Genomic DNA, 15,152 nt, shown 5'->3' with positions numbered 1-15,152 from the left:
AAAATAATCCAGTCAGAGAAAGATAAATATCACATGATCTCACTCATTTGTGGAATATAGAGAACTACATAGACTGATGAACAGGGACAGATCCAAAGACAGAGAAACAGCAATCAGACTATCAACCCCCAGAGGGAAAGTAGGGGAGGGTGGGGGTAAGGGGAAGAGATCAACCAAAGGACTTGTATGCATGCATATAAACCAAACCAATGGACATGGACAACAGGGGGATGAGAGCATAAGTGCGGGGTGGGAGGGTGGCGGGGGAGAGAAGTTGGAGGTTAATGGGGGGATGAGGACACATTTGTAATACCTTAACCAATAAAGAAATTAAAGATAAAAAAGAAAAGAAATACAAAACAAAAACCATAAATGAAAAAGGAAAAAAGAAAAAAAGCCATAAATGAAGCAGAACATAAGACTATAGTAATATTTTCTTAAGCAAGATACAAAACCCAGAAGCCATGAAAGAAAAAAAAAAGATAGGTTTGGCTACATTAAAAAGAAATTAGTAACTTCCATTATGTCAAAAACCACCATAAAGTTAAAAGAAAAGTGACGTTCTGGGAGATTATGTTATCAGCATGTATAACAAAGAGCATCCATAATATATAAAGACATTTTATAAGTTATTAAGAAACGGGCAGTTTAGAGAAAAATAGGCCAAGGATTTGAACAATGTTATTCAAGGAAAGTACATGGAGACGTTTGACCTGGGAAAAGGGGGGTAAAGAGTGACATGGTATTTTCAACTATTTGAAGGGATTTAATGTGAAATTAAACGTGTGTGGCAGAAGTAAGCCAGAGAGAGTGATGGTTATAAGGAGAGAGATGGAAATGGAATGTACTGAATCACTGGAAATATTCAATTTGAGGCTGGGTTATCACCTATGAATAATGTAACAGGAATTAAACATCAAAAGGTCATTTGATTTAAAATTTAAAAGTTAATTTTAAGGGTCATTTTCATTCTTTAATTCAGTTATTCAAATTATATATGCTTTTAGCCATTTAAAAAAGCTTAAATTATGTCTACTATCCTCTATTTAAGGAGGTAGAAAAGCTTGTAATTAGGTTAGGAAGAGTGCCATAAAGCATGGTTAAAATTATAAGCATTTTCTGGATTAAAAATAGAACTTCAATATGTTTGAAAAATCAACTATGTATTTTGCCTCATTTGTATCCTTAAAAATTCCATCACAATTTAAGTTATGAAAAATTATGAACATTAAAAGGTACAGAAAATAGTATAACACACATCTCTGTAACTGAGATTAAACAGATACCATCCTATATAATAAAAGGGAATGACCAGTTGCTATGATATGCATTGACCACCAGGGGGTAGATGCTCAATGCAGGAGCTGCCCCCTGGTGGTCATTGTGCTTCCACAGGGGGAGTGCTGCTCAGCCAAAAGCCGGCTCATGGCTGGCCAGCACAGCAGTGGTGGCGGGAGCCTCTCCTGCCTCAGTGGCAGTGCTAAAGATATCTGACTAATGGCTTAGGCCCACTCCCCTGGACATCCCCTGAGGGCTCCTGGGCTGCCAGAGGGATGTCTGACTGCCAGCTTAAGCCTGATCCCCCAGTGAGCAGGCCTAAGCCATCAGTTGGACATCCCCTGAGGGGTCCTGGACTGCGAGAGGGCGCAGGCTGGGCTGAGGGACCCTCTGAGTGCACAAATTTTCATGCACCAGGCCTCTAGTTTGCTATATTTACTTCAGATCTTTTTTATTTTCACTAAAGCCTCTAACCCTTTCCTCTCCCTCCCTCTGTGTTACCACTATCCTGATGTTTTTGACTCCCCCCATTCTCTTGAAAGTTTGACACTTTTATTGTATTTACAAATTTATAAGCTTTATATTACAGATATAAATTTTATATGTATCTATAATAATAAAAGCGTAATATGCTATTTAGACTGGATGTCCTTCTGGATGAAGTTGGGGCTGCGAGGGAGCCAGGGTCCCAGGTGCCTGTCAGTGGCCTGATGGAATCCTGGGTCCTGGGTGCCAGAGGCAAACCAGTGCGAGCAGCCAGGGGAAGGAAGGCCTACTCTTGCACGAATTTCCTGCATCAGGCCTCTAGTATATATATAATGTATTTGTGTTTAAAATCTTTACATAAATAGTATAATACTATTAAGGATCCTTTTACAGGTTTTTCCCCCCCTCAACATTCTTTTATTCATGTTGGTACAAGCAAATTTAATTCATTCACTGTATGATATTCCTCTGTGAAAAAAATCAGTTTATTATATAGATGTTCAGACATCGAAGAGACATTTAAATTATGTCTACTAACCTCTGTTAAGAAGGTAGAGAAGTTTATTTTATTTTTTAAAAGCTGTTTTATTGCTTAAAGTATTACAAAGAGTACTACATAGGTCTCCTTTTTTTCCTGCCCTTGACAATCCCCTGGCCTCCCCTACCCCCCAGTGTCTTATGTCCATTGGTTATGCTTATATGCATGCATACAAGTCCTTCGGTTGATCTCTTACCTTGCCTCTCCTGCCCCCCAAACCTTCCCGGCCTTCCCACTGCAGTTTGACAGTCTGTGCGAGGCTGCTCTGCCTCTGTATCGATTTTTGTTCATAAGTTTATAATGGTCTTTATTATCCATAAATGAGTGAGATCATGTGGTATTTTTCCTTCATTGACTGGCTTATTTCAGTTAGCATAATGCTCTCCAGTTCCATCCATGCCATTGCAAATGGTAAGAATTCCTTCTTTTTTACAGCAGCATAGTGTTGTTTTGATTTGCATCTCTCGGATGATTAGTGACTTTGAGCATGTTTTCATATGTCTCTTGGCTTTCTGAATGTCCTCTTTTGAAAAGTGTCTATTTAGGACCTTTGCCCATTTTTTGATTGGATTGTTTATCTTCCTTTTGTTAATTTGTATGAATTCCCTATAAATGTTGGAGATTAAACCCTTATTGGTGATAACATTGGCAAATATGTTCTCCCATGCAGTGGGCTTTCTTGTTTTGTTGATGGTTTCTTTCGCTGTGCGGAATTGAAGTTTATTTATTGATTCCCTCAGAAAGATAGTTATTTTGACTTTTTTTGCGATTGCAAACAATAAAAATACATATTTAATGAATATCTTTGTTCAGGTCTCCTTTGTTCAAGAATTTCCCAGGGGAACCCTGGTCAGTGTAGCTCATTTGGTTGGAGTGTTGTCCTGTTCACTGAAGCGTGGGGGATTCAATTCCCAGTCAGGGCACATACCTGGGTTGCCAGTTGGATCCCTGGTTGGGGCATTATGGGAGGCGGCCAATCAATGTTTCTCACATCAGTGTTTATCTCCCTCCCCCTCCCCTTTCTCTAAAATAAATAAATAAATAAATAAATTGGTGGGAATATGTCCTTGGGTGGGGATTTAAAAATAAATTTCCCACTGGAACTGCTGAGAGCAGTAATGTATGGATAATTTATTGGGTATTGCAAAGCCCTCCAAATAGTGGTTATAGTAACTATAAAATATTAACTATAATATTTTGCACAGAAGCATATGAGAGTTCCCCTTTCTTCAGATTTTCATCACACTTGGGATTGTCAGATTTTTAATGCCAATATATTGGGTGTGAAATGGTATCTTGATTTATTTTGCATTACCCTGAATACAGTTGAGGTTGAGTATGTTTAATGGCACTTTAGGTTTCCTTTTTGTTGAATGGCTTCTTCATATCTTTTACGTAGTTATATTTCAGATTGTTTGATGATATCTTACTGAATTGTTGGAGTTTAAATAGTATTTTCTGGATGTTAATCCTTTCTTGGTTCATCTTGTGTCCTGCATTTTCATCTGGCATCATAAACCCATTTCTATTCCAGTGTTATGAAGATATTCTTCTACATTACTTATTTTAAATGGTGAAATACACCAGAATAAGTACAATAAAATAAACAAACTATTGCAAAATTAACACCTGTATAAGCTTGCACAAGTTAAGAAATGGAACACTTGCCAGCACCTTGCAATCCCCTAATATTCCTCTTCCCAATTTCAATTCCCCTTTCTTCCCCCAGCGGTAACTGTTTTCTTGACAATTATGATATTTAGTTTCATGGTTTTCTTCATAGTTTTACCCCTATGTTCTATATTTTCTTTAAGAGTTTTACCATTTTCTCATAACATTTAGCATCTGGAATTGTGTGTGTGTGTGTGTGTGTGTGTGTGTGTGTGTGTGTGTGTGTGTAATGTGAGGTAGGAATCTAATTTTGTATCTTTCCATATTGTCAGCCAGTTTGTCCCAGAGCTGTTTATTTAATAAGGGCATTCTTTCCTAACAAATTTGTAATGTCAACTCTGTAACATATCAAGTTTCTGGGACCCCTTTTCTATCCCACTGGTCTACTTACTGTTTTTTTTGTACTTATACCATGCTGCTTTTATTTCTGTAGCTTTTTACTAAATCAGTATTTGGTATGGCAAGTCCCTTTCTGTATTTTTCTTCAAAATTGCACTGATTACTTCTGGTTAATTCTTTCAAGCCAGAATTTTAAGGCTAGTTTATCAAGTATCATCAAAAACCCTTTTGAAATTTCGATTGAAACTTCATTGATTGTATACATTAATTTAGAGAAAAATGTCATCTTTATATGCCTGAATTTTTCCATTCACGAACATGTTATAATCTCTCCATTTCTGTAGGCCATGTTTTTTTTGTGTTGGAAGTAAGTTTTCTAATTTTCTCCAAAAAGATAATGTACTTCTTCTGTTAATCTCTTGATATCATTGTTATTATTATTATAGCAAGCAGATGCTATATGTTTATATTTACATTTTTAGATTGTTATATGATTTATAAAGAAATGCTACTGATATTTATATATATATAATCCAGGAACCTTACTTTTATTAATTATACAAGTTTGTCTTTAGATATTCTTGAATTTTTAGAATGTGGTCAACCATGTCAGCTGTGATGATACCATCTTTGTTTTTTCATTCCAAATTTTTATAGTAATTTTTTTGTTTACTTATCTTGTTTTGGGCTCTCCATTACCAGGTTGAATGGAAGTGGGTGGTGATAGTGGCAAAGTTGTCTTGTCCTTGGTTTTAGAATTACATTTTCTAAAATTTCACTCTTAAGTATGTTTGCTGGAGATTTTTGGTAGCTAGGCACTATTTATCATTTTAGAGAAGTTCCCATCTATTCTTAGTTTGCTAGCAGTTTTAAACATCCTTCAATGTTGAATGTCATTTATACTTTTATCTTCCTTTGAAAAGATGAAAGTAACGAACTTTTAAAAGAACTTTTAAAACATTTCTCTATTCTGTGAATATTTTTGATTGCAGGTACTTATTGAGAGTGAGCAAATGAGAAAAGAAGCTGATGACTCAGGCCCACTCACTGAACTGGAGCACTGGAAGCGCATGTCAGCCAAATTCAATTACATCATTGAACAGATTAAAGGGCCGAGTTGTAAGGCTGTCATAAATGTGCTTAATGTTGCACACTCCAAACTGTTAAAGGTAAAAGGCCTGTATTTTAAAGTTTGATATACTTCAGAACAACCAACTAGAAAATTATTCTTCTTGAACTCTTTCTTTGCATCATATATGAACATCATGTATGCAGAAGTATTCATCTTTGAGTAAGACTTTCTCATATAATAAGTTATTTCCAGAAGAGGGAAATGAAGTATAGAAATGAAGATTTAGTCCTCAATATTTTGCACACCCATTTAAACAGTACTACTCTAAAATGATTGCTATTAAAAATTTTTTTTGAGGTTGTAAATCAACAGAGGCTTGTCAAGAACTACATGAGAAGTCAAAAGCAAAAATGCCTTCTCTTCATACATTTCACTTTTTCCTAGAGGCTATCTTTATTAACAGTTTAGTTTGATTCTTTCCAGTTCCTTTTCTTTTTCTTTACTCTTCCTTAAAAAATTATATATTTAGCCCTAGCCGGTTTGGCTCAGTAGATAGAGCATTGGTTTGCAGACTGAAGGGTCCAGGCACCCCTAACCACCTCTGCCTTGGCTCCCACCGCTGCGGTTTTGTCCAGAAGGACGTCCAGAAGGACGTCCAGAAGGTCATTCAGCTGTCCGGTTTAATTAGCATATTATGCTTTTATTATTATAAATAATACATGATTTTTTGTAAGAGATTTGTCATTGATGTTTCTATCTCTTTCTCCCTCTCCGCTTCTCTCTGAAATCAATATAAAAATATTTTTTAAAAATAAAAAATATATAAAAATATGTCTTTATAGCAAACTAGAGGCCTGGTGCATGAAATTCGTACGTCTATAATGCATCATCAGTATATTGCATTGTGTGGTTACCACCAAAAGTCTAGTCTCCTTCCTTCCCCATATATTTGACCCCCTTTATACACTTCATCCTCCCTGACCCCCTTTCACCTATGATAACCACCATACTGTTGTCTATGTTTGAGTTAAAACAAGTCTCTCTTAATCACACACCTTCCCACCCCTTAACTCCTGTTCCTGAATGATAAGTACAGAGAGATAACCACAATTTTTTATTTGTTGGTTTTTAAAAATCTTTATTGTTGAAAGTATTATAGATGTCCCATTCTTTCCCCCATTGACTCTCTCCAGCCTGCTCCCACCCCCTCTCCAGGCTTTCACAGCACTATTGTTTGTCCATGGGCTATTCATATAAGTTCTTTGGTTAATCTTCCTCCCCCTGCCTCCACCTGTCTCTCTCTCCCTCCTTCTAAAATACTTCAGTCTTTTGCATGCTTCTATGTCTCTAGATCTATTTTGTTCATCAATTTATTTTGTTCATTAGATTCCACATATGAGTGAGAACATGTGATACTTGTCTTTCTCTGACTAGCTTATTCTGTGATATTTATATACTAGAGGCCCGGTGCATGAATTCATGCACCAGTGGGGTCCCTTGGCCTGGCCTGTGGGATCAGGCCAAAATGGGTTCTTCGACCTCCCCTGAGGGGTCCCGGATTGTGAGAGGGCACAGGCTAGGCCGAGTGACCCCACTGGTGCACAATCAGGGCTGGGGAGGGACACGGGAGGGCTCCAGGGCATGTCTGACCCGTCTTGCTCAGTCCCAATCAGCCAGACCCCAGCAGCAAGCTAACCTACCAGTTGGAGCGTCTGCCCCTGGTGGTCAGTGCACATCATAGTGACTGGTCAACAGGTTGACTGTCTGCCCCCTGGTGGTCAGTGCACATCATAGTGAGTGGTTGAGCGGCCTTAGCATATCATTAGCATATTATGCTTTGATTGGTTGAATGGCCGACCAGATGACTGGACACTTACCATATTAGGCTTTTATTATATAGGATGAGTATACTACCTACATATAAAATTACATAATTTTGTGTTTCTGTTTTTTTATAACATAGTGTCATAATGTATTATTCTTCAATTCCCTCTTTTTTTAAAATATATTTTATTGATTTTTCACAGAGAGGAAGGGAGAGAGATAGAGAGCTAGAAACATCGATGAGAGAGAAACATCGATCAGCTGCCTCCTGCACATCTCCCACTGGGGATGTGCCCGCAACCCAGGTACATGTCCTTGACCGGAATCGAACCTGGGACCTCTCAGTCCGCAGGGTGACGCTCTATCCACTGAGCCAAACCGTTTAGAGTATTACAGATGTCCCCCTTTTTCTCCCCACTGCCCTCCTGCACCTAATTTCCACCCTGCAGCAGGCCTTCACTACCGTATTGTCTGTGTCCATAGGTAATGTATATATGCACATAAGTTCTTAGGTTAATCTCTTCCCACCCCCTGCTCCCCACTTACCTCTGAGATTCCTCAGTCTGTTCCATGTTTCCATGCCTATGGTTCTATTTTATTCATCAGTTTATTTTGTTCATTGCATTTCTTGTTCATTTATTTTGATTTTTACATTCATTTGTTGATAGATATGTATTTATTACCATTTTATTGTTCCTATTTTTAATATTTTTTTCTCCTCCTCCTCCCTGGTCTGACCTAGTGGTTGAATGTCAACCCATGAACCAGGAGGTCACAGTTTGATTCCTGGTCAGGGCACATGCTTGGATTGCGGGCTCAATCCCAAGTAGGGGGCTTGCAGGAGGCACATGATCGATGATGTTTCTCATCAATCTAGCCTTCTCCCTTCCTCTCTGAAATCAATAAAACTATATTTAAAAAAAGAATACCCTTCAACATTTCATGTACTAGTAATACTGGTTTGGTAGTGATGAACACCTTTAGCTTTTTCTTGTCTGTGTATCTCATCATCTGACTTTCAATTTTAAATGATAGTTTTTCTGGGTAGAGTAATTTTGGTTGTAGGTCCTTGCTTTTCATCACTTTGAATAGTTTTTGCCACTCCCTTCTGGCCTGCATAGTTTCTGTTGAGTTTCATGTATGGGCACTCCTTGTAGGTAACTAAGTGCTTTTCTCTGGTTGCTTTTAAGATTCTCTCTTTGTTTATAACCCTTTGCATTTTAATTATGCTGTGTCTTGGTATGGGCCTTTTTGAGTTCATCTTGTTTGGGACTCTATTTCTTTCACCAGGTAGGGGAAGTTTTCTATCATTATTTCTTCAAATAGGTTTTCAATATCTTGATCTGTCTCTTCTCTTTCTGGCACCCCCATGATGAGAATGTTGGTATGCTTGAAGTTGTCCCACAGGCTTCTCACATGATCTTCATATTTTTGGATTCTTTTTGTTCTTCTGATTGGGTGTTTTTGCTTCTTCATATTCCAAATCACTGATTTGATTCTCAGCATCTTTGACTCTGCTGTTGATTCCCTGAAATAAAGAGTAAATTATTTTTTAATTCAGTTAATTATGCTTAATTTCTGACTGGTCCTTTTTCATGTCTTTGGTATTCTAAGATCCTTGAGAGTCTCACTAAACCCATTGAAGCTCTCATTAAGATCTTTGAGCATTCTCATAACCATTGTTTGGAATTCTGTATCTAGTAGTTTGCTTGCTTCCACTTTATTTAGTTCTTTTTCAGGGGGGCTCTTCTATTCTTTAATTTGTGATATGTTTCTTTGTTTCCACATTTTGGCTACTTCCCTGTGTTTGTTTCTATGTATTAGGTAGAGCTGCTATGTCTCCGGGAATTGGTAGAGTGGCCTTGTGAAGTAGGTGTCCTGTAGGGCCCAGTGACTCAGCCTCCTCAGTCACCTGATCTGGGCACTCTAAGTGCGCCCCTGTGTGGGCTGTGTGCATTGTCTTGTTGTAGGTGAGCCTTGATTGCTGTTGGCATTACTGGGAGGAATTGACCCCCAGACCTATTGGCTGTGAGTACTAGCTGTGACTACAGCAGAAGAGCTGCTGTGCAGGAGACACCTCTATGGAGCAGGAGCTGCTTCAGTGGGGCTTTGGTACTTACTGAGTCTGCCTCTTAAATGTGTCACTCATGGGTGTGTAGAGTTGTAATCTGGGGTGGTCTGAAGCTGTCCACCAGGTGCACTAGCTCTGGGGCCTCCCAATAGGAGCTACAGAATGATCTGCAGGTGGCTGCTACTTTTGTTGGGCTAGGAAGTGCCCAGGTGAGGCCCAGCTGTGAAGCAAGGCAGGCTGGTGCTAACTCTGGGTCTTGGGCCTTTTATTGATAGGTTTGGGGCATGCTGACCCAAGCTGCTGTGTTTGAGAGCCAGCTGCTGCTTGTTTGAGAGATTTTAGGAAGAGTGAAGCCTGGGCCAGGACAGGCCATTCATATGGAAAAACTGCTGCTAACAGCTTGGGTGGGACTATAACTTGGGTAGGGCAGGGTCTTAGAGAATCATCAGGGTGGAGTGAAGAGTGTGAGTCAGGTTGATGGAGACTCAGATACGGCAACTACCAGTCAGCTCTGTAATGGGGGAGGTCTCAGCATAGGAACAATGATCCCTTCAAGATCCTTTTTCTTGAAGAAAGCCACTCCTGAATTCTTGCCCTGATGCCAGACAATCCAGTTCCTCTCCATATGTCCATGGGTCCCCCCAACCCACTGTCCCAGCTCTGGAACTCAGGGGGAGCAAGTCTGAGTAAGTCTGTACACCGGCCCTTTAATAGTAATCTGGGTCTTCAGTAGTGTCCTTGTCACTCAGCCACATCACTGCTGATTTTTTACAGCCTGAAGTTATGGGGACTTCTCTTCCCAGCTCTGGAACCCTGGGCTGGGGGCCTGGTGTGGGGCTGGGACTCCTTGCTCCTCATGGGAGGCCTTTGCTGCCAAGATATCCATCCCAATTTAAAAAATGCCACACGTGGGTATCAGTCCAGTCTGTTTTGCCCCTACACCCCTTCTACCAGTCTCAATGTGCTTTCTTCTTTAGTTCTCTAGTTGTAGGACTTTCATTCAGCCATATTTCAGGCAGTTCTGAATGATGGTTACTCTGTATTTTAGTTGTAATATTGAAGTGGTTGTGGAAGGCCATGAGTACTGTATTTACCTATGCCGTCATCTTCCTTTCCTCCCCAATATCATGTCTTAGAGAGTTATGCTGGTCAGACTGAGCTGTGTCGTTTTCCAGAATGTTAATACACTAGGTTTTATCTAATAATTTTCCTATCCTATATAATAAAGAGCTAATATGCAAATGGTCATCACACCCCCATGCCATCATGCTGTAACGGCTCAGACACTCAACACTAGGGAGAGAGGAATACCAGCCAGGCACAAGTGAGCTTACAAGAGAGGAATGGGGACCAGCCAGGCTGTGGCCCAGGAGAGGGACAAATCACACGCCCTGTGGTCCCAGGTGCCAGTGGCTGGGGCTGCGGCCCAGGAGAGGGACAATCTGCCTGCCCCACGGTCCCAGGCACCAGCAGGTGTGCCTGCACCTGTGGCCTGGGAGAAGGACAAGCTGCCTGCCCTGTGGTCCTGGGTTCCAGTGCCTGCGGCTGTGGCCTGGAAGAGGGACAAGTGCCCACCCTGTGGTCCTGGGTGCTTGTGGCTGCGGCCCGGGCAAGGCTGCCTGCCCATGGTCCACTGCGGCTGTGGTTGGCCCGGGCGAAGCTGGCCTGGGTCTTTGGTGCCTGCGACTGGCCAGAGGAGGGAATTATGGGTCCTGGGTGTGGGGTGATGTAGAGGTGGTTAGGGGCAATCAGGTAGGCAGGCAGGTGAGTGGTTAGGGGCCAGTGGTCCTGGATTGCGAGAGGCAGTCAGACATCTCCCAAGGGGTCCCGGATTGGAGAGGGTGCAGGCTGGGCTGAGGGACCCTCCCCCTGCCATGCATAAATTTTGTGCACCAGGCCTCTAGTTTATATATATAAAAGCGTAATATGCAAAGTGTCCCCTCGGGAGTTTGACCGACCGGGAGTTCAATTGCTTGCTATGATATGCGCTGACCACCAGGGGGTGGCGGGGAACAAAGAAAGGCCCTGGCCAGGAGCTGGCAGCCAGAGAAGGGAGGTCCCAGCTGGCAGCCAGCAGCTGCTAGGGACCCTACCCATGCACAAATTTCATGCACTGGGCCTCTAGTTTATAGATAAATAGGAAAGACAGTTTTCTTTCTTTTTTTCCCAACAGTGTTAACTGTAGGTGAGCCTTGATTGCTGTTGGTTTTACTGGGAGGAATTAATATGTAGCCTTAATATGTCAATTCACATACTATTTATTTCTCCTATTTAAAGAGTACAATTCACTGGTTTTTAGTATATTCACATAGTTGTGCACCCATAACCATAATCAATATTAGAACATTTTCATCATTTCATCACCTCAAATAGAAACCCTGTACACTTTAGCTGCCACCTCCCATTTTCACCCATCTCTCCCCTGTCCTGCCCCCCCCCCCCCGGGCTAAGTAACTACCAGTCTACTTTTTACCTCTATTTGCCTATTATGGACATCCTATATAGTAAAAGCATAATATGCTAAGTGTCTGGTCGTCCAATTGGCCATTCAACCAATCAAAGCATAATATGTTCATGATATGCTAAGGCCACTCAACTGCTCGCTATGACATCCACTGACCACCAGGGCGGCAGATGCTCCGACTGGTAGGTTAGCTTGCTGCTGGGGTCTGGCTGATTGGGACTGAGCAAGACAGGCTGGACATGCCCTGGAGCTCTCCTGCAGTCCCTCCTTGGATGCAACCTCCCTCATCATCCCTGGCCCCAGTCGTGCACCAGTGGGGTTGCTCAGCCTGGCCTGTGCCCTCTCGTAATCTGGGACCCCTCGAGGGATGTTGGAGAGCTGGTTTCGGCCCGATTCCTTAGGCCAGGCCAAGCAACCCCACTGATGCAGAAATTCGTGCACCGGGCCCCTAGTTTTATATAAATGGAATAATCTTAATTGGCTTCTTTCACTTAAGATAATATTTCCAAGATTTATCCATGTTGTAGCATGTATCAGCACTTCATTCCTTTTAACAGCTGAATAATATTCCATTGCAAATGATATCACATTTTATCACTTTATAGACATTTGGGTTTCCCCTTTTGGCTATTGTGAACAATACTACTGTGAACATTCTTATACAGGTTTTTGCATGGAGATATGATGTAGGAGTAGAATTTCTGGGTCAGATGCTAACTCTGTAAGTTTTTGAGGAAAATGGTTTCTTTTTCTGTGTTAACAAGCACTGCTGCAGTTAAAACTTCTATATGCATACATGCAAGTATTTCCCTAGGTTGTATACTCGGCAACTTTGTCAATACTTACTAACAGTTACATTTTTTTTCCTCCAAACTGACATGTGGAAATGGCTTGTTGTATTTGCCTTTTCTTATTAATCGTGTAGTTGTCATTTTTTAACGTTTATTGGCTAAACATTAAATTCTCTTGTGAATTAACTGTTCATATTTTTCCTCAATTTAAAAAACTCAGAAGTTATTTTATACAGATTCTGGGAGTTCTTTGTTACTATTGCTATCAACCGGTTGTTATATATGTTGAAGGAAGCAATACACCATGGTCCCGAGCATCTCTGGGCAGTCTTGCTGGATTTGAAGTTCACTTTTCTGATAAAGAATATTTTCTTGGAATAATGTTCCATTTTCATAACTTGACCCATACTTGAATAACCAGAATAATGTACATAGCTAACCTAGACAAGTCATTCCAAGTTGAAGCAGATCCAGTTTAAGCCTACAGACAGGATGTTAATTACCAATGGAATGAATCTTCAGTTTAGTGCATTTAAAATATTTATAACTTTAAGTCTTAAATGATATAATAAAAAGATATATCAACCACCTTTAACTATCTACTACTTCAGTATATATATTAAATTTCTTGATTAAACTTTGGCATACTCATATATTTGGATGTGTCATAGAATTCTTATACATTTTCTTCTTAGAATTGGCGTGACTTGGATGCAAGAATCACAGATACAGCAAATGAATCAAAAGATAATGTCAGATATTTGTACACTCTAGAAAAAGTATGTCAACCTCTCTATAACTATGATCTAGTAAGTATGCATTTAAAAGTGTAGCTTAAAAATTGCCACATTTAAAAATAACTTAATATGTGTATATGGGAAAACCTTATACTGCAGACAAATTATTTAAAAGACCTATTTCCCTAATACATATCTATAATGGATTAAAGCTATATTATTTTACCTCACATTTAAATATAATGCATTATCATAAAGATGACCTCATTTGTGAATTAAACAAGACAGACATACTCGTTATCTCACAAGTGAAGTTCCATCACGTCTGTCGTATTCTGTACAGTGGAAGCAAGTCAGGCAGGCCAGTGCACACACAGGAGCAGGGGATTACAGAAGCGTGTGAATACTGTGAGGATCACCATCTCTGGGGCCGTCTTTGAACCTACCTACCAGGTCAGAGATGAGGAAATCAAAACTCATGGTGACAGAGTGGCATTGCCAGCATCACTCAGCTGGTCAGTGGTGCACCTTCTAGTTTCCAACCTACTTTTCTTATAATATTTCCACAGAGTTCCTTTAAAGGACATATCAGCACTACCATTTCCTTCTATTTTTCTAAGTTTGTATTCGCTTTTGATTCATAAATTAACTGGCATTTCATAATGTTTTATGTGAAGTATGAAAATGAGAAAGAACCCTCTGTCCTTTCTTTAGATGGAGAGGGGAAATCAAGGAAACCAGTGTTTGTTGAGAACCTGGGGCAGTTGTGGTTTTAAAGATGTCCACCGTCTTGAGAACCCTGGTCTTTCATTGTAGGCATTTCCATATACTTTCATTCTGTATTCACAACAGGACTAGCATTTCTACAAGTGTAAGTGATGCGACTGAATTTGAATCCAGCACCCTTTGACGTTATAAGTTGTATTTTCCCCCACCTCATTTTGCTTCCTCCTCAAGGTATTCTCTAAATTTATATGCTCTTGAAATAATTTACATTCGTGTCTGACACACATGTTCAGCATTCTCCATTTTAATCTTTGAAGAGATAGTCAAATCCTCCACCTACATGGCACCATTGGCCATATAGCCTGGGTGACCAATCCTTTTGGGGTAGCGTTTCATCCTAGAGGCAGGGAAAGGGGAAGAGCCTATGTGCCATATCACTTATATCCAGAGAAGAGGGATGTGTAGGGATATTTCATGTACATTCCAAGAGGATATTGGTAGCCAAGGAATTTCATGTGGGTGGTGAGGGAAAAGTGGGTTGAGAGTCCTGGACAGCTGCAGTTCTTACTGCTATGTGGGAATCCATCACCCATCAGGAAGCACCATGAAAGAGGATAGGAAGACTTCTCAGAAGCAGTTTTTTAATTGATTCCATACAAAGATGATGGATTTTAACTTATTTACAACTTCTTATTTACAAAGGGAATTATGATTTAAACTTTACTAGGTATTATGAGCTTCTAAAACCAGGTGAAACTGTTAATACTGATCTCTACTGACAACAAATAATCAATTTGAACCATGCTTTGATCATGAAATGACCAGAATGTGCCAGAATACACGGCAAAGTAATTTTGCTTCATGATGACGCACCATCACACACTTCAAAACCAGTTCAAGACACGTTAAAAGATCTTGTCTAGGAAGTATTAACCCATCCACCATATTTGCCAGAACTTGCTCTTTCAGATTACCGCTTGTTCCAATCGATGGCACACGCACTTTCTGAGCAGCACTTCAAAATATATGAAGAAGTGGAAAATTGGGTCTCTGAATGGTTTGTCTCAAAACAAGAAAAGATCTATTGGGACGGTATTCACAAATTACCTGCAAGATGGGGGAAATGGGTAGCTAGGGGAGGAACATTACTTTGAC

General features: G+C 40.3%; 1 protein-coding gene across 1 annotated transcript in view; it reads left to right on the top strand.

Moving 5' to 3' along the window:
- Positions 1-15,152, top strand: part of DNAH8 (dynein, axonemal, heavy chain 8) — a 294,659-nt gene that overhangs the window by 18,058 nt on the left and 261,449 nt on the right. The window contains exons 7-8 of the mRNA XM_006775895.2: positions 5,305-5,481; positions 13,230-13,343. Of these exons, the coding sequence (XP_006775958.1) occupies positions 5,305-5,481; positions 13,230-13,343 (291 nt within the window). The remainder of the gene's footprint in view (positions 1-5,304; positions 5,482-13,229; positions 13,344-15,152) is intronic.

The sequence above is a fragment of the Myotis davidii genome, unplaced genomic scaffold (genome assembly GCF_000327345.1).
Source record: "Myotis davidii unplaced genomic scaffold, ASM32734v1 scaffold289, whole genome shotgun sequence".
Taxonomy (NCBI): Eukaryota; Metazoa; Chordata; class Mammalia; order Chiroptera; family Vespertilionidae; genus Myotis; species Myotis davidii.
Note: the sequence above shows the minus strand (reverse complement) of the source record. Positions and strands in the feature narration are given on the sequence as shown.